At 31.4% G+C, this 27,344-nt stretch overlaps 4 protein-coding genes and 1 pseudogene across 4 annotated transcripts; 4 read left to right on the forward strand and 1 right to left on the reverse strand.

Moving 5' to 3' along the window:
* The first annotated feature begins 4,556 nt into the window (after positions 1 to 4,556).
* LOC108481938 (protein TPX2-like) lies at positions 4,557 to 9,150 on the forward strand. The gene is made up of 17 exons (XM_017785033.2): positions 4,557 to 5,101; positions 5,359 to 5,505; positions 5,779 to 5,856; positions 6,089 to 6,224; positions 6,472 to 6,580; positions 6,960 to 7,010; positions 7,105 to 7,202; positions 7,292 to 7,367; positions 7,451 to 7,513; positions 7,649 to 7,735; positions 7,824 to 7,882; positions 8,102 to 8,156; positions 8,257 to 8,322; positions 8,417 to 8,479; positions 8,653 to 8,730; positions 8,818 to 8,867; positions 8,964 to 9,150. The coding sequence occupies exons 1-17, from the start codon at positions 4,936 to 4,938 to the stop codon at positions 8,965 to 8,967; spliced, it is 1,386 nt and encodes a 461-aa protein (XP_017640522.1). The 5' UTR covers positions 4,557 to 4,935; the 3' UTR covers positions 8,968 to 9,150.
* Positions 9,151 to 12,492: 3,342 nt separating this feature from the next.
* LOC108482733 (probable sugar phosphate/phosphate translocator At1g12500) lies at positions 12,493 to 13,780 on the reverse strand. Its single transcript, XM_017785851.2, has one exon. The coding sequence runs from the start codon at positions 13,655 to 13,657 to the stop codon at positions 12,590 to 12,592; it is 1,068 nt and encodes a 355-aa protein (XP_017641340.1). The 5' UTR covers positions 13,658 to 13,780; the 3' UTR covers positions 12,493 to 12,589.
* A 191-nt stretch (positions 13,781 to 13,971) lies between these two features.
* On the forward strand, positions 13,972 to 15,677 carry LOC108481333 (glyoxylate/hydroxypyruvate reductase HPR3-like; annotated as a pseudogene).
* Positions 15,678 to 19,659: 3,982 nt separating this feature from the next.
* On the forward strand, positions 19,660 to 21,586 carry LOC108482795 (glyoxylate/hydroxypyruvate reductase HPR3-like). The gene is made up of 2 exons (XM_017785901.2): positions 19,660 to 20,219; positions 21,002 to 21,586. The coding sequence occupies exons 1-2, from the start codon at positions 19,746 to 19,748 to the stop codon at positions 21,524 to 21,526; spliced, it is 999 nt and encodes a 332-aa protein (XP_017641390.1). The 5' UTR covers positions 19,660 to 19,745; the 3' UTR covers positions 21,527 to 21,586.
* A 1,766-nt stretch (positions 21,587 to 23,352) lies between these two features.
* LOC108480625 (glyoxylate/hydroxypyruvate reductase HPR3-like) lies at positions 23,353 to 25,023 on the forward strand. Its single transcript, XM_017783676.2, has 2 exons — positions 23,353 to 23,911; positions 24,296 to 25,023. Exons 1-2 carry the CDS (start codon positions 23,450 to 23,452, stop codon positions 24,818 to 24,820), a joined length of 987 nt encoding a protein of 328 aa, XP_017639165.1. The 5' UTR covers positions 23,353 to 23,449; the 3' UTR covers positions 24,821 to 25,023.
* Positions 25,024 to 27,344: the final 2,321 nt, after the last annotated feature.

The raw sequence follows: 27,344 nt of genomic DNA on the forward strand, positions 1-27,344 counted from the left end.
CCATTTCGAGTGATTTGCCAAAAACAAAAGTTCAAGGGCTAAAAAATAAAACTAAATGAAGACTAAAATAACTTATTTTATAAAATTAGAGGACTAAATATATTATTATGTCTTTAAAATTTAAAAAACAAAATAAAAAATTGAAAGTGCCCGAAAAAGGTGGCCAACTGACCATCCCTTTAGTTCACAGCAACCATTTTATTTTATACTCTATATTCGTAATTAATTATTCATTCAATATTAATATAAAAACCCCTCCTCATTCCACTATAAGCACAAATGCAATTTTTTGTTGTCAGAGTTGAAAATGCTTGAATTATGCAACTTTTGTTTTATATTTGATAAAACATTGTACCGAAATGGATTTTAAGCATATAGATAAAGCAATATAGAATGAATAATTGACTCCTATAAGCATACGTCAATAGTTCTTAAAGAAAAAGATAAAAAGGAAAATTTTCTTAACAACAAAAAATTAACTTCCATGTCTTCTTGTATAATTTTATGTAAATTTAATTTATTATAATTCTTTAAAAAATTGTATTTTTTATAATTTTTGAGTTTTTAAAATCACGACCAAATTAATATAACATGTAAACATCGAAGGCTATATATATTTTTAGAATTATGATCTAATTGACATAATAGATAAACATTAAAGATTAAATTTATTATCATACAATTTTTTTAAAAAATCATGTCATCCTTCTATTAACCATTTAATCATACGATGATTAACACACACATAATCTCAAATAAATAAATAAGATGAAAAAATGAAACTTAGATATAGTTAAATGACCAATAATAAAACTCTTATATTAAGAGTTGGATTATAATTTATCTTTTATTAATGAATAAATTAATTTGTATATGTTAATATTCGTAATACATCATACACCAATTAATTTATAAAAGATAAAAAAGGGAGAGATTGGGGGAAGAAATGGTCAAAGGTTGGTTGATGTTGCAGGAAAGTAAAACATGAGCTTGTTGTCACATATGGGGGTGGGGGAAAATGTTGAGAAAAAGGAATCCAATGTGAGAGACAAGTCGAGCACAGCATTCAATGTATTATAGATAGTACTCTACTCTACTTGTTGACAATCAATGATCAACATTTATTTTATTTGTTTGTTTTAGACACCTAAAACAGGAACACAAACAAAACCCCTCTGAATTTATTATTTCAACCACTAAAAGCAACTTCATAATCAATGGCCTTTTTCATCCCACATTTAAGTGATGTTGTAGTCTTTTAGCTAAGTGTGGAAGCCATGGATTTCATGACTCTTACACTTTATTGCATGGGATTTCACTGTTTCTCAACATCTTTCCCTTTGACTTCCAATATTTTGAAATTTATATACACAGTATTAAACCACAGAGTATCCAATGTTTCTAATTAAAATTTTATGGTAGACTTCATTTTATCTTTTAGGCTGAGGTTGGAAGGTGTCTTCGTCATGTTCCAAGGATGCATAATAGTGTTGCAGATTATATAGTTAAGTATGTAAATCTTAGTCTTATGAGTTTATATGTATTTAATGAACCGTCATTATCTATTCAAGGGCTGTTGTTAGCTGATTGTAATAGTCTTTCACAGACTTAAGTGTTGTTTGATGTAATCGCAATTTGCTGTTATTTTTTACTAAGAAGATTTGTAAGTATTTAAGTGCCTATTACATGAATAACTTAGATAAAATGTATTAAGAAAAAAAAAGAAATATTATGGATGAAGTTTTGATATAGTTGGCAAAAGCGGAGGCTTTGAGTCATGAATACTCAAGTTTGAGATTCACCTTGTGTAATTGTATGTGTAGATGTTCGAGTCCCATCGTGTACGGTGGTTAATTGGGTATTATTGACTTAAAAAACTCGTTGAAACTGTTTTTTTAAATATAGAAAATATTTTTAATAATTTATTTAATCAAATTGCACGAACCAACAAAGCTGATGACCTGGTCGATTCAATCGTCAATCTAGTTTTGAAAAGCTTGGTTGGCACCATGTTTATACTTTGTTTGTACTATACTAGTAATACTTTAGAAAAACAAAGAAATGGAAATTGAGTCTCAGCTCAATTCGCACCGTTGCTATTATAGCAATGAGGATATGAGTTTGAATGTATTTTATCTCCAATTTAAATGTTAATAAGGGATTAGGAGTAGAAATAAATATTGTATAAAATAAATAAATAAATAAATAGTTCTATGCATTATACATACACATGTTTTAATTTCATCTGCATGCTTTAAATGTGCTTAACATCAAACATAAATTGATGAAAATTTTATTAACATGATATTGATATTTTAAATATTTAATTAAAATATTTTAAAATTAAGAAATAAATTTAAGATAGACATACATGTCAAAAAAATAATAAAAGAATTAAATTTCTATATTAAATTAGCACTCAATTAACCCCCCGTTAATTAAAATAATTAATTAAATCCTCTATTAACGGTTTCTTTCATTGACCACATTGATCGTTAAAATAAATTGATGAGACCAAACAAATGGCTACGCATGGTAGCTTCGGTTTATTCTAATATTTTTCATAAAAATGATATAAAAATAAAAAAATTAAATTAAAAAAGAAATTGATATAAATTTATGAAAATTGTTAAAAATAAAATATTATAAAATTTCTACTAAATTATAAAAATTTATAAAATTAATAAAATATATTTAAAAATTTAAAATATTATAAAAACATATTAAAATTCTATAAAATCATAAAAATGTAAAACTATTAAAAGTATTAAAATCAATATAAACTAATAAAATTATAAAAAAATCATAAAATCTTGAACCGAACCAGATCAGTCTATTGGACCGATTAGATCGAAATGAATAAGGGTATCGGTCTGGAAAAAGCCATTAGACCTGTTGACATGGAAATTAGTCGATTGAACCGGATTTTTTTTAATTTTTTAATGTTTTACTTAATAGAATTGGACAAGTCAATCGAAGTAGTAAATCAATGGCTTGACGGGTTCAATTACTGATTTGGTTTTGAAAACCTTGGTTAGAATATTTCGTTCTAATATATGCTAATAGTTGGATAATGAAATTCTGGTTTGATAAAAATATTTAAAAAATAAAAAATCAGTTCAACCACTCTTTTCCAAGTTAACTGGTCTAATAACTTTCCCTAAATCGATACCCTTGTCGATTTCGGCCTAACATGTCCAACAACTAATCCGATCTAGAACATAATTTATAAGTTTATATCAATTTTAATGTTTTAAATATTTTTATATGTTTTTCAATTTTTATTATCTTTTAAGAATTCTCACATGTTTTTTAATTTTAAATATTTTAAATAAGCTTTATTAATTTTTACAATTTTTATAATTTATTAGATTTTTTATTTTTAAATTTATAATTTTATAGTAATTTTAATATTTTAAAATTTAATATATATCATTTTTAATTATTTTTATGAAAAAATATTAGATTAAATAAAAATAATCTCTTGTCACTATTTGATTAGTTTATTAATTTATTTTACTAATCAATATGATTAATGATATAAATTATTAACAAAAGAATTTAATTAATTTGTTAATTAATGATAAAAATTTAATTGAGTAAAAATTTTAAAACATTAATTGATTTTTTACATTTTCTTAAAAGATATTTTTAGAGATATAAGCTTCTAAAATAAAAATTATAGATTCAGCAATGAATTAACTGATTTTTTTTCTAAAGTATAATCGCAATATTCGATGTAATGTCAAGTCTTAAACAGATGATGAAAACTCAAAGCTTAAAGATATTTACAATCAGATCGATAAGATTTTGTGTTATCCACCTATCCTTTTTTGCCCTTTCCCATCTTTCGGCCCCACTTTTCCCACCCTTCCCCTTTTCCTCCCTAACTAATAAAACCGTTAGGGGCATTATCGCAATTATAGTCCAATCTCAGTGGCAATTCCAACTAGCGCCGAAATTTCAGAATCCCCTTTACGACATTATCTCGCCGCCCGAAACACCGTGCTCGAACCCCGATATCATTGTCCTCACTTTACAGACATATCAAGTTCTCGAAAAAAATTCACCTCTATTTACTCGCTTACCCTCACCATTGACTGCCCCCCACTGTAACATCCCATTATCGGGATTTCACTAAAATATCAAGGTTACTTTCGTCAACCTGTTGTCAATTAGACAAGTTAAAATAGAATTCGAGTCCACAAGCAAGATTTTTTTAAATCCAAATAATTTTTAGATAATTCAATAAATTTTTATAATTTTTTAACATTAAATAATTAAAATATAAAATTATTAATAATTTAATGATATTAGATATAATTTACCTTAAAATTTAAATCAATGATAAAATCAATTAAATTTTTAAAAAATTCTAATTAATTTCATATATAAATTTTTGTGTATAATTTATTTTAATTTTAAAGGTATAATTTATTAACGATTTGAATATTTAAATTATTTTAGGACAAATCCACATGATTAATTTATCGAATTTAGATAATTAAATTTTAGTTTTTTTTTGTTTTATTTAGGAGTATTTTTTTTTCGAAGGCTCATAAATTCAAAATTTTTGATAGTTACAGCAACCTTGAACGCTATAAAACAAAAACAAAAACAAAAACGAGCATACCTCACGGTCGTCAGTCCTGGAGTTCTTCACTGCAGTAGCTTCTACCTTACGCTATGGATGTGTTGTCCTTTGCTTCCTTTCTCGAGTTAAAATTTATTTTGCTTTGAATGCCACGGTGAAGCTGTCGTCATCGCCATTGTGGATCATCCTCGCCGTTTCCGATACTTATAGGCTCTCTAAGGGGAAATCGGTTTCAAATTAACGGTGAAAATGGCGGCAGAGTGTAGTTCTCGGTGGTTCAGGTGAAGTTAGAGCGGCATTGTAGAGAAGAGACAGGGAGTGAGCTTTGGAAGGAGAGAGAGATGGAAGAGGAGATGGAGATAGAACCAGTGTTCGAGGTGAGTGAGGTTGATCTGGATTACGAGTTTGATGCAGCTCAGTTCTTCGATTTCACGCGTGAGGAGTCGCCGTCGGAGGCTAGAGACGCCGAGCGTTGGTTCGAATCGGCACCGAGCTATCCTCCTTCTCGTACGTTTCTTTTACTAATACTATTTGCGTAAAGCAGTTTTGGTTGTAATCTTCTTGTTTGATTGAATAAGTATGAACTTTGGAGATTATTTTACCTTCTTTCGAATTATTATCAAGGATTGCCTTTCCTTTTCTATTTCGAAATTTTGGAATCGATACTTATTAAAAAAAGTATACTTTTTTTTTTCTGGTATTTCTTCTTCCTTTGATTTATCTTGCTAAATATATTTCTAATTTCTAATTTGTGCGTGTTGTAGCTTTTGTGACCAAGTTAGTCTTAGGAGAGGGGAGTCTCCTGGAAAATGTGACTACACCTGTAAAATGCAAAGAAGTGGATGATATTGGCAGATTACCAGAAAATGATTCAGAATTGGAATTTTCACCTATGGATGCCAGTAAGAGAGGTAAAATTTAGCTATGCTTAGCAACTTATATATGGTGCTTTTACTTCTTTCAACTTGCCTTCTATGTAAATTTTAAGAGCAACTGCTATAACTTAGTTAAATTGGAGAGCCGTGTAGCTTGTTTCCGCAATTAAGAGAGCCTTTGAGGCGCGCTTGTGCTTCTAATGACAATTTTATGAAGCATGAGGTTTAGTTTTCTTCGGAAAGTTTGAAAACTGTGATGAACTGATATGATCTTTTTGTTCCCTTTTTAATTTGTTTTTTGCTATGAAGGATCTAATGGAGGGATTTTCACCAGTATACAGAAAGTTTTACTAAAGGTTCTGAATCAACCATTTCAATTAACTACAGGTGATCTGCACGCTTATGCGAAGTGTTTTTTAGGTCTTTATTTTTTCCGTGTCTCTGCCTCCAGTGACATCGCTTTCTTATTTTTATTATTGCTGGCTTCTCTCAAGTATGTTCGGTTAAACACAATAGTTTGACGTGTGTGTACTTTCCAGATGTCTAACCATCTATTTGATTAAATTTAGTCACCTTACATTTGTGTTGTGCTCTTTTTTTTTCTCTCTCTCTCCCTCAGGCTTGGCAACCAGCAATAATATACCCGATGATAAGCCAAAGAGCTCCACCCTTATGCCAAGGAGCTCCACCCTTATGAAACCTACTGCTAGTCAGTTAGCCAAACAAAATTGCCCCCCTCAAGTTGCTTCAACGAGGTAGTTCTTGAGAATGCTTTATTAACTTCCTTATCTATTCTAGTCTCCTAGTGTTTTTGAAGTGACACAGAGGATCTTATTTCTCACAAATGGTTACTTTTGGTTTCAACGGTCCTAAGTTCTTATTTCTTGCAATGCAAAAGCATTCCGGTTTCAATAAGAGGAATAATATATCTTTTGGAGCCCTTATACTAAAATCGTTCAGATAAGACCCTTATATATATATATATATATTTCTTTTTTGTAGATTTAAGAAGTTACAGGTGCCAAACAGTGACAGAAGCTTAGTTCACTCTTCTGGCGTTGGAAGTCAAGCTGCAAAGAGGCAGAAGCTAGAGGGAGGTCTCACTCATAAGGTACATCAGCTTGAAAAGTTTCCTGTGCTCCCACCTTGTTTGCTCATACTTTGCAGAATTTCTGATGGCAGCTATTTTTATTGGACATGCTTGTTTTTCTGAGTGCCATAGAAAAGTGAATTCTGTAATGGTGAAAGAACCTTTTCTTTTAGTGTTCATAAACTGGAAACCGATAATTACACAAGTGCGTGTTATCACAAGGAGATCTTGCATAGATCAGTTCTCCCAGTCACCCTCTGTCTTCGCTTTTCCTTCTGCAAATTAGATTTGAGACTCAAGTATTCTAGATTTATCTGTAATTTCTATTTATTAGTGGTTGAGTCGTATTTTGAGTCAACTAAGCTTCTGCTTTGGGCTCAACTTTTATTCTTCGTGTCAGGTTAATGAGGTGAAGCAGCAAACTACCTTGGTACACAAGGTGCCTAAAAAGGTACATCCTTATTATTTCATGATTTTTTAAAATGCTTTGGATCATATTCTGTCTTGCCTCTAAACTCTCTGAGCTTTTCTTTGTGCTTATACAGGATGTAACTGCAGATAGAAACACTATCAATATCAAGCCAAAACTTACCATTCCAAGGGAACCTGCACTTCGAACAGCCCACAGGGCTCAAAGAGTACTGTTAGTTTCTGGTCTTTATTACTACTTTATTAGATTTTGATATAGAATATTGTCAATGAGCTGCTGGTATAATGACGTTTTCATTTCAGGCCTATGAATGGTACAAAACAAGAGCATGTTACATCTGCCATGCATAAATTCAAAGCACGCCCATTGAATAGAAAAGTTGGTACTTATGATGTGACAAAGCGGACTTCCTCTAAAGTCGGTTATTTTGTACTTCTCACAAATGTGTAAATAATGTGCAGATTCTCGAGGCTCCTTCATTGCCTCTTCCAAAGAAGAGTGTTCCAAAATTACCAGAGTTTCAAGTAAGGACTGTACTTTCTTGTTTGTTCCTGGATTAAGGGCATTTGACAAAGTATTATATCAAGCTATAAGTTTCATCAAAATAAGGTTTTGTGCCGTCCATATTTAGCACTGATTCTTGTCGTGTTGCTTGTCAGGAGTTTCACCTAAAGACATCAGAAAGGGCTGTGCAACTGCCATCATCTGTATCATCCTCTTCGTTTCAAACAAATGATTATGATAAGGTTACCCATGGATATCTTTCTGTATCATCTTTCCTGGATCTTATTGTAAACCCACTTTGTTGCTCATATAAAACTTATGTTGTTTCAGGGGTTTGTGAAACCTTGTACTAATTCAACTAATCGCAATGGAACTAGAGAAGTCAGAAGGTAAATGTTTTACATTTTAATTATTGGAGAATGTTGTGACTGATTTATATCTGGACAATGTGCTTTGGGCAGAATATGTAGGTATCTATTGAAATGTGTATTTATTATTGGCTAATTCTGTATATGGGCACCTAGATGCTTATTAGTATTAACCTGAGAAATAATTACTTTGGATTATTTTCCTGCATTTCTTTGACCAAGTGCCATGGATGCCACTAGGTTGGATTCCTGTGACACAAATTACAACATCAAAGCTCACCTTTTGAATAAGAAGGTAGAACAAACGACAAATTAAATCACTGAATTGTTTGCTTCCTTGAGCTAGTAGGTACCAATGATTCTTATCTAACGAGTATCTAATTCCTGGTTTGCAGATATTTTCCGGTAAAGGAGATCTTGGTGTTTCCAAAAACATCAAAAAGGAAACCACAGCGCCAATGGTACAGGATGGAAGATCTTTAGTCTCTTCATTACAAATTGATTGTTAGCTGAACTGTTTGATATGAATATTGTGCTTTGTCTGCCAATTATTAGGAATATAAAATCCGTAGAGAAAGGAGGGTTCCGCAAAATCCACCCATAGAACTTTTTAGTAAGGTAAATTTTAACATGTTTCAGCTATGCTATCAAACATCTTCCTCTTCATATTTCCAACTAGCATTTTATGGCATCTTAATAATGCATTTCAAGTGTTTCATGTTTTTAGGTCATTGCTTGCATGAAATATTTTTGTTAATGTTCTCTATTCTTCTGTCTATATTGTCTGTCAGCTGTCTCTTACATCTGAACTACAGCCAAGTAATGGATCTCAGATGAAATTGCCTTGTCCTACTTTTATATCTACAAAGGTTCTCCTAGTATTTTTAACTCTTTAAACTTTTTTTTTGATTAGCACTTTTAAGTGTGCTATTGATGTAATTGTTCGTTGGTTCAAGGGCTTAAAGGAAAATAGATTGATTTCTTTTCTTTCCAGCCAGAACACGAGGTTAGTTTTGTAAATCGAACACAAAGTAGATTGATAGAATAAATCCTGTTCTTAGTATTTTCTAATTATAGGGCTTCCATTCTGCCTTTTAAGCAGATGATGATGCATTTGGCAAAAGATAAACCACTTGTGGTTGCCTGAAGAAACATTCAGTTCGCTAGTGATGGTTGCATGACTGAAGTTGTTATTCAATCGAGCATCAGGTATGTTCGGGTCGTTAAACCTTGTATCATTTCATCTGTTGTTCATGATTGTGAAATTTATACATGGAGATTATGCAGGAGCTTTGGCATCAGCTGAAAGCAACATGGACGTTTAAGATTCTGCTATATATGAAATTTGTGCATAAATTTTTCAACCTCCCCTGCCCCCCCAAAAAAAAAAAAAGCTATCTTGCTCCGTATTCCTAGGTCACAACTCACAAGCACATAGTATAGTAAAAACATTACACATTGTATAGCCGAACAGGCCACAAACATCCTTCGACTTCAAATTTGCAGTTCTTTTCTTCAGAAACTTTCCCTCGGTGCTCATTGCAAATTTGTACATTGTTTTATCTTATATCCTGTGTTGTAATGTTCAAGGTTCAAGCTCAGGCTAGGCGATTGAGCTTGAGCCTTGAGCTTGGATTAGACTTGTCATTTGGGTGGGTTAAGTTAATTTAGATTTTAGAATTCTTGGGTTATTTTAATAGTAACACAAATTAAAATAAAAAATAAGTTTAATCTGTGAGTAAATAAAAATTTAAATAAATACCATCATATTAATAATATTAAATATATTTTAATTGTTTACTGTAATATTGTAGCACTTTATTAATATATATAAACCAACATGGGTGAAATAATTTTATAATAAAATGACTCTGCAACTTATTATTTCTATTGTCATATTAGTTATTATTGTTTTGGTACAAATTTATTATTTCATTAACAATATTGAAAACAAAAGGGTTTGTTGAGAGATTTGTTTATTCTTTTTTTTTTCGTTTACTTTGCTTCTGTTCTTTAATTAGAGTTTTTAAGTCCAATTAAAATAATGTATGTGTAAGCCACTTTTTAATGTTTCTTTTATTATTTTTTTCTTTTGAAATGAATTTTGAGTACTAATCTTTGAAAAGATTTGGTTCTCATTTTACATTTTTGCTTAAGCTATTTGGTCGGAATTTTAATTCTAAAATTTAAGCTAATATTCAGGCTGGGTTAACAAAAGGGTTAATTTGTGATGGAAACAAATTTTAGAGACTACTTCTAAAAAAAAAAAAAAAAAACCTTTGATGGACTAAATGAGAATTGGAGTATTTTAAAGAGTCATTTTACTATTAAAGACTTCAAAGAAGGCACAAAAAGAGAGTAATGGAAGGTCTAATTTGAAATTCTTCCTTAGGTTTTATTTTAAAAAAAAATCATCTACTTTAGTTTGTAAGAATTTGATTTTGTTACGATAAGATAATAGAAAATTTAGTCCAATTTGATAGCATTATTAGATTTTGTTGATAAATCACCTACTTGTATATCGGTAATTTAGCAATTTAAAGCAGCAATTCAACAATTTATATGCAACAAATCACTGTTTGAATTCATGTATTTAGACCAACTTTTCAATTTTATGAAGTACAATGACTAATTTGTCATAAATTACCTAAGTACAATAATAGAGTCTTGTATTCCCATCTGATAATTAAGTATAAACCAACAGAAAATTTACAAAAAATTGCAGCAACGGGGTAAAGACGGCTTATGCGGATCTAACAAATGGTGTATAGTTGAAGCATTTGGCATTTGTTCTTTCCTACACGAATGGTGGATTAAAATGTCAAATTCTTCTATTTTATGGTGGATTAAAATGTCAAATTTTTTTATTTTTTAAATTGGTTAATTTTAATTTTTTAAAGTTCAATTTTGACCCAAATAGTAAACACATAAAGTTTATTTGATTAAATTCTATTGTTAATCTTGCACTATATGTAAAGTTGTAGATTTAGTTTATGTTCTTTTTATTTTGATCATTCTTAGTCCTTATATTTTTTGAAATTTGATATTCCAGTTTTGATGCAAACAACCGTTAAATTCATTAATTTTTTTTTGTGAGTTATATGTGAAAATAGCAAGTTAACATGTGATTTTGCTGCATAAGATTTTGAAAAATAGTAGAATTTAACTTCGCGAATTTAGCAATTACTATTTTTCTAGTTTGAAATTTCAAAATTCAAAAAGTACAAAATTTAACCTTGATTAAAATTACGGTAAACTAAACCTAAGGTCATTGAATCATTAGTAATTTTACATTGAGAATTTTCAAAATGGTCACTTAACTATTCGAAAGTTTTTATTTAAGTCACCGGGCTATCATTGATATATGGTCTTCTTTGCTCACATTGGTTGCACTAATCGAAAACTCCCTTCTCTTTCTCTTTTATAGTTCAATTTTTTGTTCATGAAACAGATTTTAATGTCACAAATCTGCAAACCAAAATCAAAATAACTTTCTTCTCCAAATCTCTAACATTGGTTGTTAGATCAACTTGGATTTAAGATATATTCTTCTACTCGCCAATGGGTATAGATCCACCGTACTAATAATCGAATCGTCACTTTGAACGCCACTAGCCGAACATTAAAAAAAAAAAAAAACTTAATAATGTAGTGACTTAAAATAGAAACTTTTGAATAGTTTAATGATTTTGTAATTTTTTGAAGTTAAATGATCAAAACGTAAAAATACCAATAATTTAGTGAACTTTTGAGTGTAGTTACCCTTAAAAATTTTGATAGCAACATGTCATGGACTGATTTGAATTATTGAACTTTTATATGACTTAGAAGGCAGGCCTTATTTGTTTGAATTGTCAACACCAAAGCCTTTTGGAGCAATTTGTCGTTTTCAGGCAGAAACTATAAACAGGCATCTATATCAACTTCCAAAATTTGATTCCATTTTCATTACCTCATTACAACAAACAAAATTGACATCATACAATAATAATTCATCTACAGTATTTCAACATCATACGCGACCAATAGGTTGTGTTTATTAATATGATATCGAGAAATCTTTTATTATTAAATAAATCAATTTAATTGAATATTATTAAAAAGATTTATAGGATTAAAGGAAAATGAAATGTTTTATTTAAAATTGAATTGAAAATAACTTAAAATGTTTTACGATTTAACTTTCTTTTTAAAAATATATAAAGATTAAGTTGGATACATTTAATAGTAAACGGGTTAATTTTAGTCCGATCCTATAATAGAGGGGCTTGACACATACTTTCACCATATAATAACATAAGAAACATGTCTTAAGGTTAGTTTCATTGTCCGTCAACTTGAATTTGTAAGTTATACCATTTTGTTTTCTACATCATATTTAATACATAAAATTACATTCCATGATGAGAAACACATGTGAACAAATTGACCATTTATGATTGGAAAGGGAAAAAGAACACATGATAGATCATAAAGATGAACCTTCAAATGGTATTATATAAAAGAAGAAATTTCTATCAAGATCCTTGTTTAAACACCTGAAAATGGCACCATGAATTTCATTCTCAAGTGTTCCATCATGCAAAAACATGTTTTTTATTCTCTTAAGAATGATAGAAGAATAAGAAATATATGATAAATGATTAAAAAGAAGAAAAGAGGGTTGCACCAGTGTTTGTGGCAACCAAAATGAATCCCCATCCTTTGTTTCTTTACCATGTATATTGGTCAATATGTTGTGATCTTAGATCTCTTCTTTGCCTCACTGTAAAGCACAATTCCCATAATTGTAACAGCAAATCCAGTTACCCCTGTCATAGTCACCGGGTTCCTAAACACCATGACCGACACAAAAGCTGCTAATGCAGCTTTGGCATTGCCTAAAACCTGCAAAGTAAGGGCACTTGTATGCTTGGTAACTAAAAAATTGGTCAAATTCACCAAATAGGCTACTGTGGCATTCCCAATCAACAACAAAATGATGAATGAATCAGTCTTAGCTTTCTCAAGTGTGATCCTTGCAACATTCCCTTCGTTATAAAGACTAAATGGTAACAAAATCAATGCTGCCATAGGTGCCATATACAACAACAAGTTCATGGAATGTAGCTTCTCAGCTTCATTGGTTAATAATATACCTTGAACCACAGATTTCAAAGCACGAGCAGCAGTTGAACCAATGCAAACCAAGAATCCAAACAGGTTGAACAAAGGCTCACTGTTTGTAGCTAAAACAATCCCAAAAACCACAGGCAAAAGTGCAAAGTAAACCTTAACTGATTCCATCTTGCAAGTGATTATGAAAGCAAATATGGCGGTGAAAAAAGGGGTGGTTGCACCGATAGCTTGGTTAAACGAGACAGGAATATACCTTAAAGAAGTATTCCCACAGACAACAGAGAAACAAAAGATGGCACATAATGCAAAGATCTTGAAGAACTGTTTCTTTGATAAAATGTGTTGCTTTGGGACTATTTCAAGGAAGTTTATGGCTATGTAACTGTATGAAGCACATGACAGCATGTGAAGCATGGTGAGGAAGATTGGGTAACGGTAACCATAAAAGCTGAGGAGGAACTTGTTGAGCAAAAGGACACCAGTGTTGGACATGAACCATGAGGCGATGATGAGTGCTGTTAAAAGATTGGGAGTGAGAAGGGATCCAAAGGTGTAGATGCCGTTTCTAACCTCAGAAGTTGGGGTTGTCGGAATATCCAGAACATGATCGTCTGCGGTGGCCGCTGTGTCCAACCTTGGGTTGCTCATCCTCCTTGTCCATTTTTGAGCTTCCACCATTGGGTGTTTTGGGATTGCGAAAAAGACAGCTTTAAGCTCAAAGACTAAAATTCTCTCTTTTGTTTTAGAGGGAAAGAAAAAGTGTTCTTTTTTCTTCTGTGGATGGTTACATATAAGTGTGATGGAGGTAAATTAAAAAGGCTAAAATATGTTTTAAGTAGTTTTAATTTTTCTATATTTAAAATTTAGTCTTCCTATTTCTAACTTTAAGAATTTAATTCTCAATTTTCATATTTAAATAAATTCAATTGTTAAGTGTTCAATAATATTAAATAACGAATTCATGAGCCGACAAAAATAAATGCAATGATTTAATGACAGAACTAAGCTGTTTTTATTATTATTTGGAGTTAACACTGAATCCTCTCCTACAACAACCTGAAGAGCTACCTATAGTCCTGGTTCATCGTCTACCGTCATACAAAATTCCTTTAGACCCTTCTTTCAGAGACCAGTTACGTTCTCAATTCCATATGCTAGACCCTCACGAATCGCCTGAACCATATGACTCCTTTCTTGCCCGTCATGCTACCTTCATAAGAGTTCTCATGACTATCGGCCATTCTCCAATTTCCCGCCGAGTTTCTGGAGCGACTGCCTGTTTTGGAGCTGATAGTGGCAACAAGTGCTGGCCTTAATCATATAGAACTCCCTGCTTGTTGGAGCCGAGGCATCGTTGTTACGAATGCTAGCTTAGCCTTCGCAGAGGATGTAGCGGATTGTGCTGTTGGGTTGTTGATCGATGTGTTGAGAAGAATCTCTGCTGCTGATAGATTTGTTCGTGGTAGGATGTGGCCTGTTAAAGAAAACTACCCTCTTGGTTTTAAGGTAAACGTTTGTTTTCTTTATTATCAGTGGCTGAGGCTGAATATTTTTTTTAGGGAAATCAAATTTTATTATTTTAATAATTTATATCTTAATCTTTTAAAGGGTTAAATCAAATTTTATTATTTTAAAGAAATAAAATATAATTTTATTATTATTAATTTAAAATTTTATAAATTATAATAGATGCAAATTAAAATTTATCATTTTAGCAGGGTACTCCACTTGTTTAACAATATATTTAACAATATTTGCATAGACAACATAATTGGATTTATCAAATCTAAATAACAAAAAGTTGTTTCTTGATCTTAAATGGGCAATTTTTTTTTCCATTCTTTTTTGGCAATGAACTTTTGGGGAAAATAGTGTCAGTGGCTGATGTTGGAAATATTTTTTAACCGAAATTAAATTGTATATTTTTACAATAGTAAATTTTTTTATTATTTTAATAATTTATATCTTTATAATTTTTAAAAGATTAAATTAAATTTTTATCATTTTTAAGAGTCAAAGTGCAAATTTACCATAAATATCGAATACCATTCCAAAACAGCTGTTGGCTTGGCTTAACAATGGAAGAGTGCATTAAATACCAAAATATGTCATCGTTTTGCTTTTACAAGGCACTAGATCATCCCATTTGGTCCTTACGAAAACACTGTTCTAAACTTGGAACTGCAGCTAGGTGGTAAGCGAGTAGGGATTGTGGGCTTGGGAAGCATTGGTTCTGAAGTTGCAAAGAGGCTCTTAGCCATTGCCTACACCTCAAGAAACAAGAAGCAATCTGTTTCATTTCCATTCTATGCTAATGTCCCGGACCTTGGTGCAAATAGTGATGTTCTCGTTCTTTGTTGTGCACTGACAAAGGAAACTTACCACATGATCAATAAGGATGTCATGGTAGCATTAGGGAAGGATGGAGTGATAATCAACGTCGGGCGTGGCTCGTTGATCAACGAGAAGGAATTAGTGCAGTGTTTGGTGGGGGGAGAAATGGGTGGTGCTGGTCTTGATGTGTTGAAAATGAGCCTAATGTCCCAAAGGAGCTATTTGGACTTGATAATGTCGTGTCGTCTCCACACTGCCCTGTCATGACTGCAAATCCTTTGAAGCTTTGGACCAGCTGATTGTTGTCAACTTAAAAGCCTTCTTTTCGAATAAACTTTTGGTATCAGTAGTGTCAAATGAATGAGCCATTCATTCTTTTGCTTTAATGTAAAGCATTGACAAATGCTCAATGAAGAAAGGATAAAGATTTGGTTAAATAACTGAAATCCATGCATTGGTTACTGGAAATCAGGATGTTGGTATCTTTCATTCATGTGGGGACTCTAGTAATAAAGTTTATAAATATATATAATTTGTATATCATCACATTTTAAAAATATTATCAATCATCATTTGTAGTGTGGTGATTGCCAACTTCGTTCATAATTATGTTATTAAAATTTAGTTCTTAATTGAAAGAATATTACTATTGAAATTATTTCGATTAATTTAAAACCAATTTAATTAAATTATATATATATTCTTTTGTTAAAATAAATTTAAGACAAAAAATTGATTACAATGTTTTTTTAATTAAAAAAACAAAAACAACAAATAACACAATAACAAATAAGAAACACTGCATTAAAAACATAGCTAGTGTCCACTCCACATTCTTAAAGAAAGAGAGAGAGAGAGTTTAAAGGGTAAAAATTAAAGGAAGATGACGAAAACTATTTTGTTCAATAACTATTTTGAAATTGAGTGATCAAAATATAAATTTACTAATAGTTTAGCGATTTTGGGTCTATTTTACCCTATATATTTTTTGGAATAAGTATCAAAATTTATACATGAACTTTGGTCTACTGTGCAATTTGATACATAAATTTTGATTCGGTGCAATTACATGAAAGAAACTTGAATTCTGATTGGTATATATACATGAAACTTTGATTTGATCCAATTGTAGACATTTAAAGAAACGAATAAGTACATTTATTTTCATATAAGATTAATGTAATTGTTTGTGTATGCAATATATCAATGTAAAACGGTGCTAATTTGATAATGTGTTACTGATTTGTCAAAATTCAAAATTGAATCAAATCAAAACTTCATTTACAAAATCGTACAAAATCAAAGTTTATGTATAACATTGCACATTAGATCAAAATTTACGTATAATTTTAGTATTTATCCCTTTTAATTAACTGTTAACTATTTACTAGTCTAATACTAGTCCATTATCAACATGAGCATACGCAGGACACTTGAAGATCTTTAAGTCAGAATAATTAGCAGGATTACCAGACCATACCTCTTATGGAGTCTTTTTCTCAATGGCAACGGATGGAGATCGGTTGATCAAAAAATATGCAGTAGAGGCTGCTTCTGCCCAAAACGACTTTGGTAAGTTGACATTTGACAACATACATCGAACCTTCTCCATGATCATTCTGTTCATTCGTTTTGCAATATCGTTTTGCTGTGGAGTATGACGAACTGTCAAGTGTCTCACGATCCCTTCTGACTTGCACAGTCTATTAAACTTATTAGAACAGAACTCTAAGCCATTATCTGTGCGAAGGTATTTTATTTGTTTTCCTATCTGTTTTTCAATGATAATTTTTCAAGACTTAAATGCGGAAAACACATCGCTTTTCTGCTTCAGGAAGAACGTCCAAACTTTTATAGAAAAATCATCAATAAAAGTTAGCATATAATTAGCTCCACCTCTCGAAGGCACTCTGGATGGCTCCCACAGATCAAAATGAATATACTCAAACTTTCCCTTCGTGTTATGGATTCCTTTGGTGAATCGAAATCTCTTTTGCTTCTCAAAAACACAGTGCTCACAGAACTTCAATTTGCAAATTCTTTGCCCATCAAAAAGCCCTCTTTTGCTTAATTCTGCCATGCCATTCTCACTCATATGCCCTAGGCGCATATGCCAAAGTTTAGTAATATCATCATCTGACAAGGAAGAGGAAGTGACAGCTGCATCACCAATAACAGTAGAACCTAGCAAAACATATAACTCGATAGTCTTTCTCTGCCCTTTCATCACAACAAGGGAACCTTTGGAAATCTTTAAAACTTCACTTTCAGTTGTGTATCTGTACCCTTTTGAATCAATAGTACTCAACGAAATTAAATTTCTCTTTAATTCGGGAACATTTCATATGTCACTAAGTGTTTTGAAAACTCCATCCAAATCTTAACTTTAATTGTTCCAACATCTGCGTTTTTACGTGAAGCATTATTTCCCATCAAAACAACGCCTTCAAACATTGTTTCATAAGTTGTAAACCAATCCCGATTGATGTGGAAGGTGTAGCCTAAATCAAGTATCCACTCATCGCTCACTTTAGAATTGTTGACAGAAGCAACTAGAAGTTCACCATCGCTGTAGTCTTCTACAACATCAGCTTCACCAGAAGCAACTAGAAGTTCACCATCGCTGTAGTCTTCTACAACATCAGCTTCACCAGAATTTTCTGGTTGTTTTCCCTTTTTATTCGCAGCCTCCATTTTAATCTTGTTCTGTAGATTATAGCACTCAAATTTAATATGCCCGTTCTTCTTGTAGAAGTTACAAGTTTTACTTCTGTTTGAAGACTTCGATCCACCTTTATATTTACCGCGAGGATTCTGTTCCTGTGTCCTTCCACGATCATCATTCCGATCTTGTCTCCCACGAACAATGAGACCCTCTTCCTGAAAGTCGGGTTTAACCACAAGATGTTTCATCTTATTATACGAGATCAAAGAATCATAAACCTCATCAACTGTGGGAGACTCGCGGCTATATAAAATCATGTCTCTAAATGTTGAATAAGACAGAGGCAACAAACAAAGTAGAATCAACCCTAGATATTTCTTATCATACTGAACCTCCATGGCCTCCAAGTTTGAGAGAATTTCTTTAAACATTGTTAAGTGTTCGTGTATAGACGCACCTTCATCTACACGATAAGCATAAAGACGCTGCTTTATATGCAACTTACTTGTTAGAGTTTTCGACATGCATATTTATTCTAGCCTCTTCCATAATACAGCGACAGTTTTCTCTTTCATCATATCCTGTAAAATTTCGTTGGACAAATACAGATGTAATTGTGCTAACACCTTTCGATCCTTACGTTTCTTCTCTTCATCTATTAATATTGAAGGCATCTTATCTATCCTTAGCAGGGCATCCTCCAGATCCATCTGCGTAAGAACTGCTTGCATCTTAATCTTCCACAACACAAATCTGGTGTTGCGATCTAACAGCGAGATTTCATACTTCAAAGATGCCATTACCGTGATTGAGATGAACAACCCGGAAGCTCTTAGGAAATAAACTTTTGATCTTAGGAAATCTTAGATTTTCTCTCTTTCTTAGATTTTAGGATGAAGAAGGTTCCAACCAAGGGTTGCCAATAGAGACTGAGAATGAAGTGAGGGGAGTGAAGTGAAAATGGGTGTTTAGAAAGAGAGAAAATTTGAGAAAACTGTTAGAGGGGAAGAGAAGAAGAAAGAAGATGGAAAAAACGAAAAAAATTATTTTGATGACATCATTGTGCTTATGTGGCATGCCACATGGACTATTTTATTGACCTGCTGTTTGACTAACGATCAACTGAGGTTTACCGTTAAAATTGGACTGATTCAAAAAAAAATAATAATGTTGAGGGTGTCAATTAAAAAAAGGGGTCAAGGGCACAAAGCCAAAAGCCTCCAAACGTTGAGGGTTTTTTTTTTTTTTTGCAATTATGCCAAAATAAAAAAAGGGGAAAGTTAAAAGAACATAAAAGGAAAAAAATTAAATTGCTCAAAATGAAAAAAATATAGGGACCGATTATAGAATTTAACTTAAAATTTTTGTTTGAAATAATGATTTAACATGTCACATTAGCTTACCATTACACCGTTAATGACAATTAACGAACACGATAAAGTAAGGGACTATTTTAAGAATTTACCCAATTTTTTAACATACATACGATGACATTTTAAAAATATTATTCACGATCTGTGTAGCACAAATAGTGTTCAATAATATTAAATAATGAATTCATGATCCGATAAAAACGTCGTCGCATTAGTATCAAATTTTCTATTAACATTTAATCTAAGATCCAAACCTTTCTGGTTTTTCCTTATAAAATACTAAATAAATGCAATGATATAATGAAGAAAAAAAAAATACGGCATAATAAGAAACAAAACTAAGCTGTTGCTCTTATTATTTGGAGTTAACACTGAATCCTCTCCTACCCCAACGATGGCGGACAAAGAACCACAACAACCTGAAGAGCTACCTATAGTCCTGGTTCATCGTCTACCGTCATTCAAGATTCCTTCCGACCCTTCTTTCAGAGACCAGTTACGTTCTCAATTCCATATGCTAGACCCTCACGAATCGCCTGAGCCATATGACTCCTTTCTTGCCCGTCATGCTCCCTTCATAAGAGTTCTCATGACTATCGGCCCTTCTCCAATTTCCGCCGAGTTTCTCGAGCGACTGCCTGTTTTGGAGCTGATAGTGGCAACAAGTGCTGGCCTTAATCATATAGACCTCCCTGCTTGTTGGAGACGAGGCATCGTTGTTACGAATGCTAGCTTAGCCTTCGCAGAGGATGTAGCGGATTGTGCTGTTGGGTTGTTGATCGATGTGCTGAGAAGAATCTCTGCTGCTGATAGATTTGTTCGTGGTCGGCTGTGGCCTGTTAAAGAAAACTACCCTCTTGGTTTTAAGGTAAACGTTTGTTTTCTGTATTATCAGTGGCTGAGGCTGAATATTTTTTTTAAGCGGGAATCAAATTTTATTATTTTAATAATTTATTTTAATATTTTTAAAGGGTAAATCAAATTTTATTATTTTAAAGAATTAAAATGTAATTTTATCATTATTAATTTAAAATATTATAAATTATAATAAATTTAAATTGAAAATTTATCATTTTAGGCCCGCTACTCCACTTACTTTTTTTTTATCTGGTTGTTGATTCGTTGAGTAGTAACAGAATTTAACATATAAGTGAAGAATCCAGTTGATGAAATTTTGATGTGGTTGATAGACTTCAGATATTTAACAATATTTGCATAGACAACATAATTGGATTTATCAAATCTAAATAACACAAAGTTGTTTCTTGATCTTAAATGGGCAATTTTCTTTTTCCATTCTTTTTGGCAATGAACTTTTGGGGAAAATAGTGTCAGTGGCTGGGGTTGGAAATTTTTTTAACAGGAATTAAATTGTATATTTTTACTATAGTAAAAAAATAATTTTATTATTTTAATAGTTTATATTTTTATAATTTTTAAAAGATTAAATTAAAATTTTATCCTTTTTAAGGGTCAAAGTGCAAATTTACCACAAATATCGCATACCATTCCAAAACAGCTGTTGGCTTGGCCTAACAATGGAAGAGTGCATTAAACACCAAAATATGTCATCGTTTTGCTTTTACAAGGCACTAGATCATCCCATTTGGTCCTTACGAAAACACTGTTCTAAACTTGGAATATTTGCAGTTAGATGGTAAGCGAGTAGGGATTGTGGGCTTGGGAAGCATTGGTTCTGAAGTTGCAAAGAGGCTCTTAGCCTTTGGCTGCACCATTGCCTACACCTCAAGAAACAAGAAGCAATCCGTTTCATTTCCTTTCTATGCTAATGTCCGGGACCTTGCTGCAAATAGTGATGTTCTCGTTCTTTGTTGTGCACTGACAAAGGAAACTTACCACATGATCAATAAGGATGTCATGGTAGCATTAGGGAAGGATGGAGTGATAATCAACGTCGGGCGTGGCTCGTTGATCAACGAGAAGGAATTAGTGCAGTGTTTGGTGGGGGGAGAAATGGGTGGTGCTGGTCTTGATGTGTATGAAAACGAGCCTAATGTCCCAAAGGAGCTATTTGGACTTGATAATGTCGTGTTGTCTCCACACTGCGCTGTCATGACTCCAGAATCCTTTGAAGCTTTGGAACAGCTGATTGTTGTCAACTTAAAAGCCTTCTTTTCCAATAAACCTTTGGTATCAGTAGTCTCAAATGAATGAACCATTCATTCTTTTGCTTTAATGTAAAGCATTGACAAATGCTCAATGAAGAAAGGATAAAGATTTGGTTAAATAACTGAAATCCATACATTGGTTTCTGGAAATCAGGATGTTGGTATCTTTGTTAAATTGTCTGCATAATTATTGAAGCATTAGAAAATTTCATAACTTTTATTTTTCTACTTGAGGAGTACAATTAATTATTTATATTTTGTAAGCTCATTAAAAATTACTTTACTCAAATATACATAAATTTTAATTAAATATGCATGAATTAAGAAACTACTATAATAGTATACATAATAATAAAATTTAAAATTATACATGAATTTAATTAAAACGGCTTAAAATTATATAAAATTCGAATACACACCCTTTGAGAATAATGCTTATTAAGTCAATAGCAAAACTGCAGCTAATCTCTTAAGAGATTTAACTAAAACTACATAAATTTTTAAAACACACCCCCTTCGAGAGTATTACTTATTAAGGGATAGTTTAGCAATGTTTTTGAAAAGTGCTGTGAAAAAGTGCTTTTGAGAAGTGTTTTTGAAAACTTTGGTTTAAAATTTAAGTATTTAGCATTGCTGTCAAAAAATACTTTTGGAAAATAAAATGTCTATTTTAGACATGTTATTATCAAGTAACAAATATGCATTTAAATAATATTTAAATTAGTTAATATTATTATATTTTAGTAAGAATATAAAAAATTATTATAACTTCTTGTTAATATTTTAATATATAAAATATAAATTTTAAATATTTTAAAGCAATAAATATTAATTATTTATAAAATTTAATTAGAATATATAAACTATATTTTAAATATTTAAATATAACTATTAAATATTTGTAATTAACATTTTAAAAATATTTTTATTTTTAATTAATGATTTTAACACATTTGTAATTAAGTACCAAGAAAAAAAAAAGAGAAAATACTATGTTATCGGAGGGGTGAAAAAGTAATTAAGCACTAAAAGTGCTTTTAAAAAGCACTTCTGAAAAACTAAAATTTTTAGCCAAAAGTAGCTTATTCTGCACAACTTTTCTTCCAGAAGTGTTTTTGGAGCCAAAAATGCTTTTGAAAAGAAGTGCAGAACTGGCCCTAAATCAATAACCGAACCACTGCTAGCCTCTTTGAAGGCACTTGAATCATCTTGACGAATGCCTTTATTTTGTTATTATTAGTTACTATTCTGTCTAACACAATTATATTGTATAATAACAATTTTTTTTTTGCTACATTCGATTTGTTCTGTTGTAAAATATAAACAGAACAGCATTCTAAATTAAAACACCTTCCATCGCTAACAAACCTACTTTTACAACAAAACAAAAAATCACTACCAAGCTTTAAACCTTTTCTCACTATTAATACCTGCAATCACTAAGGAAGATGCCATTTCATTTCCATTCTTTTCAGCCATCGAGAAAACAACATTTTCAACTTTTAACATGTCATTTCTATCCTTTTCTAACCTTTAATAAACAATTATATTTAAAAAATTTCAAAATATTTTTAAAATTATTATTTTGATCCAAAAGACAAGCAATTTTGCATAAACTATTCACATTAACTAGAAAAATTTGCATAAGATCATAATTTTACATCATTCCTATCTCTTTTCAATAAAAACATGATAAATTAAAATTTTCTTTTTAATTTTCAATTTTTCTCTTAAAAAATTTAAATTCAATTAAAAATGGTAAAACTTAAAGAATAAAAATATAATTTATCATCTTCCTATTATTAAAAATGTGGAGAAAATGGAATGAAAATTTTATATAATTTTATCTTTACCTAAAATTCAATAAATGAATGCGATGATATTGACCACATAATACGAAACAAAACTGTACTTCTTTTTTTTCTTTTGAAACTTGGGAGTCATCACTTAATCCTCTCCTACCCCAACAATGACCGGCAAAGAAGCCCAACAACCAGAAGAGCTACCTGTAGTCTTCGTTCATCGTCGACCCTCATTCATCCTTCCTTTTGGGGACCATTTACGTTCTCAATTCCATGTCCTGGACCCTTATGAGTCGCCTGAGCCGTACGACTCCTTTCTGGCCCGTCATGCTCCCTCCATAAGAGCTCTCATGACTATGGGCCCCACCCTAGTTTCCGCCGAGTTTCTCGACCGTCTGCCTGTTTTGGAGCTGATAGTGGCTACAAGTGCTGGCCTTGATCATATAGACCTCCCTGCTTGTCGAAGCCGAGGCATCGTTGTTACTAATGCTAGCTCTGCCTTCGCAGAGGATGCAGCGGATTGTGCTGTTGGGTTGTTGATCGATGTCCTTAGAAGAATCTCTGCTGCTGATAGATTTGTTCGTGGTCGGATGTGGCCTGTTAAGGAAACCTACCCCCTTGGTTTTAAGGTAAAAACCTTAAGAGTAACTGAATTTAACATATAAGTGAAGGAACCCAGTTGTGAAAATTAAGGTATTTGTTTAGGATATTTTGGTCTTGTGGAAATTTAAGCCTTTAGATATTCCAAGGTTCATGAAAAGAAATCTAAATAAAAGTCTGTTTCTTGATCTTAAATGGGCTATCTTTCTTTTTTAGGTTTATAGTATAGATCTTCACTTTTACAATGGTTTCTGCAAATAAAGCACAACTCAGAGCAGGATGCAACATGATGTGACATTGCTATAGCACATTAGGCTTATAGTTTATGAAATTTTGGGAATTTGTTGATAGAAATGGCTTATTCTTCATAACTACATATGACTGGCATTTAATACCAAAATATGCAATCACAGCTAGGGGGAAAGCGTGTAGGGATTGTGGGATTGGGAAGCATTGGTTCTGAAGTTGCAAAGAGGCTCTCAGCCTTTGGCTGCACCATTGCCTACACCGCAAGAAACAAGAAGCAATCTGTTCCAATTCCATTCTATGCTAATGTCCGGGACCTTGCTGCAAACAGTGATGTTCTTGTTCTTTGTTGTGCACTGACAAAGGAAACTTACCACTTCGTCAATAAGGATGTAATGGTAGTATTAGGGAAGGAAGGAGTGATAATCAACGTCGGGCGTGGCTCGTTGATCAACGAGAAGGAATTAGTGCAGTGTTTAGTGGGAGGAGAAATTGGTGGTGCTGGTCTTGATGTGTATGAAAATGAGCCTAATGTCCCCAAGGAGCTATTTGGACTTGATAATGTCGTGTTGTCTCCACACAGTGCTCCCGCAACACCAGAATCCTTTGAAGCTGTGCTACAGCTGACTGTTGGCAACTTAAAAGCCTTCTTTTCGAATAAACCTTTGGTATCAGTAGTCTCAAATGAATGAACCCTTTAATTCTTTTGCTTTAATTTAAGGCATTGACAAATGCTCAATGAAGAAAGGATAAAGATTTGGTTAAATAATTGAATGCCACACTCTTGTTGCTGGAGACAAGATGTGGGTATTCTTGGTTAAATTGAATTTCTTTTGTAAGTTTTGTTGAAGAAAGTTTTCAGCTTTTAATAATTTATGACTAAAATTATAGTAAATGAATGTAGGTGGGATTAATTATATATAATTTTAAAATATTACCAAAAGGTATAAATGTAGATGCTTAATATAATATTTGATACCTGAATTTGATACGAATTTGATACATTTTCTTAATTTGATGCTTAAGCTTTTATTTTTCTAATTTGGTATCTAAACTTAGCATTTTTTCTTAATTGACACTTAATCTCTTTGATCCAATTTGATACCTAAACTTTTCAAATTGTTATAAACACTAATGGTGCTAATTTTTTATGAGGGGATAGAAATACCAATGCATGACCAACATGTGGCAAATGATATGGAATTTAATGACAAGAATGATTACCTTATTTGGAGTTTTTTTTGTTTCACTAAACTCAAATTTTACTGTTGAGATTACTTTGACCATTAATGATAGAAATGATTTAAAAAAAATCACATCCTTAAAGCATGGCTTGGTCTGCATAAAACCCTCAATTTCACGAAAATTTTATTATACATGTGTTCAAAAATTATGTCTTGAACTTAACAAATGGATACTAAACAGGAAACAATAAGTTTAAAAAATCAAGATATAAAAGATTTCATGAAGTTAAAATAATAAAATTAAACTAAATGTAATTGGAATTTAAATCTAAATGTTGAAAACAATCTATTCTTGTAAACAATAAGCTTAATTAAATAATAATGTTGACGTGATATAATTTATTCAATCAATCTATAATGATACAATACTTTACGTAAAAATTATTTAAAATTTTAAATTCAGAATAAATTTGGATAAATGTAAAGAATTATAAAGAGAATTTATAAAATCATTAAAATTTATAAAATTATTAAAAATATATGAAAATTAACAACTATTTTCAGTAAAGATTGAGATTTAAAGCTGAGTTCTTTTTCTTTCTTAATGCTTTCCAAAATCTAATTAAAATGTGGGTTATATATATATATAATCAAAATTAGTATTAAACTTTTTTTTATTCATTATTTGAAGAACAATGAACATCGGCCCATTTTCCAAAAAGAAAAAGCATTGGCCCATTTTTTGCGGCCTGTGATTGACTTAAAAAAAATAGTATGTATACTGGCCCCAACCCAATAATTAAATCTTCTGTAGGTCTATTAATGAGGTAGGTATTGACCACGAGTTTTAATACTGTTTCATATTCAGGGCAATAATTGAACATTTGACCACTGATTAAGGTAGAAAAGACAAAAAAATAAAATTATCATCTCATTTTGAACTAACATACACATTTATCTCATCTTCACTCTTCCTATTATTTCATTTTGGAATAATTTTTTTTTTAATTTTTTTCATCTCACTTTTCTTTGTAACTAAATATACTTAAAATTGATTTTCTTTCAAACTTTTCCATCCAATCAAGGATGCGGTTAACAAAAAAGTGATTAACATAATATATTTAAGTTTAATTATGAATTTCATCTCTCCACTTTACAAAATTTAAAAAATTAGCCATTCTACTTTAATTTATCAGAATTTAATCTTTTTTATTATTATTATTTGATAACAAACGAACATTGGCCCATTTTTGGTGGTGCGTGATTGACTTAAAATATTTAGGGTTTATTATGAATTTCATTCCTTTACTTTACAAAAATTAGAAATTCAGTCCCTCTACTTTAATTTATCAAATTTTAATCCTTGGACTTCATAAAACTTGAGAAGTTTGTCCATTTGTTGGCAAACGCAAGAACTTGAACTATGGATTTTTGCTAATTTGTTATACATAAATTATTGAACTACTAACTTTTGCTTATTCTTTTCGTACAAAAATTATTGAACTGTTGATTTTCAAGTCAATGATTTAGAGGCAATGTTTAACAATTTATCCTAACTGGACTAAATTCTTAAATTTTGTATATGACAAACAAATTCTAATACATTAAACTAGAATGACTAGTTTTTTAATTTTCAAAAAGTAGAAAGATTAAATTCATAAATAGACCAAAATATTTAAGGACTACTATGATACTTTTACGATTATTTTCATATTTAAAATTTTAAACCATTCGATTACTATATTATATTTATATTTGTGCAAGTGATGTCATATAAAACAATTAATATACTAATTTTAAACTCAAAAACAACAACAACAACAAAAACCAATAAACATTATCGCACTAATTTAAGTTATTTTACTAAAATTGAGAATCATACAAACCGTATAAATATTTGTGAAATTTCAATATCCTTTCAAGTTAAGTTCAATCATGGGGTTGTCCAACATGAAGATTTGGTTAATTTGCTTGGCTCTAATCAGCATGGTGGTGGTTCAAGTCGATGCAACTACACGTAGTGGTGTAAAGT

The sequence above is a fragment of the Gossypium arboreum genome, chromosome 1 (genome assembly GCF_025698485.1).
Source record: "Gossypium arboreum isolate Shixiya-1 chromosome 1, ASM2569848v2, whole genome shotgun sequence".
Lineage (NCBI taxonomy): Eukaryota > Viridiplantae > Streptophyta > Magnoliopsida > Malvales > Malvaceae > Gossypium > Gossypium arboreum.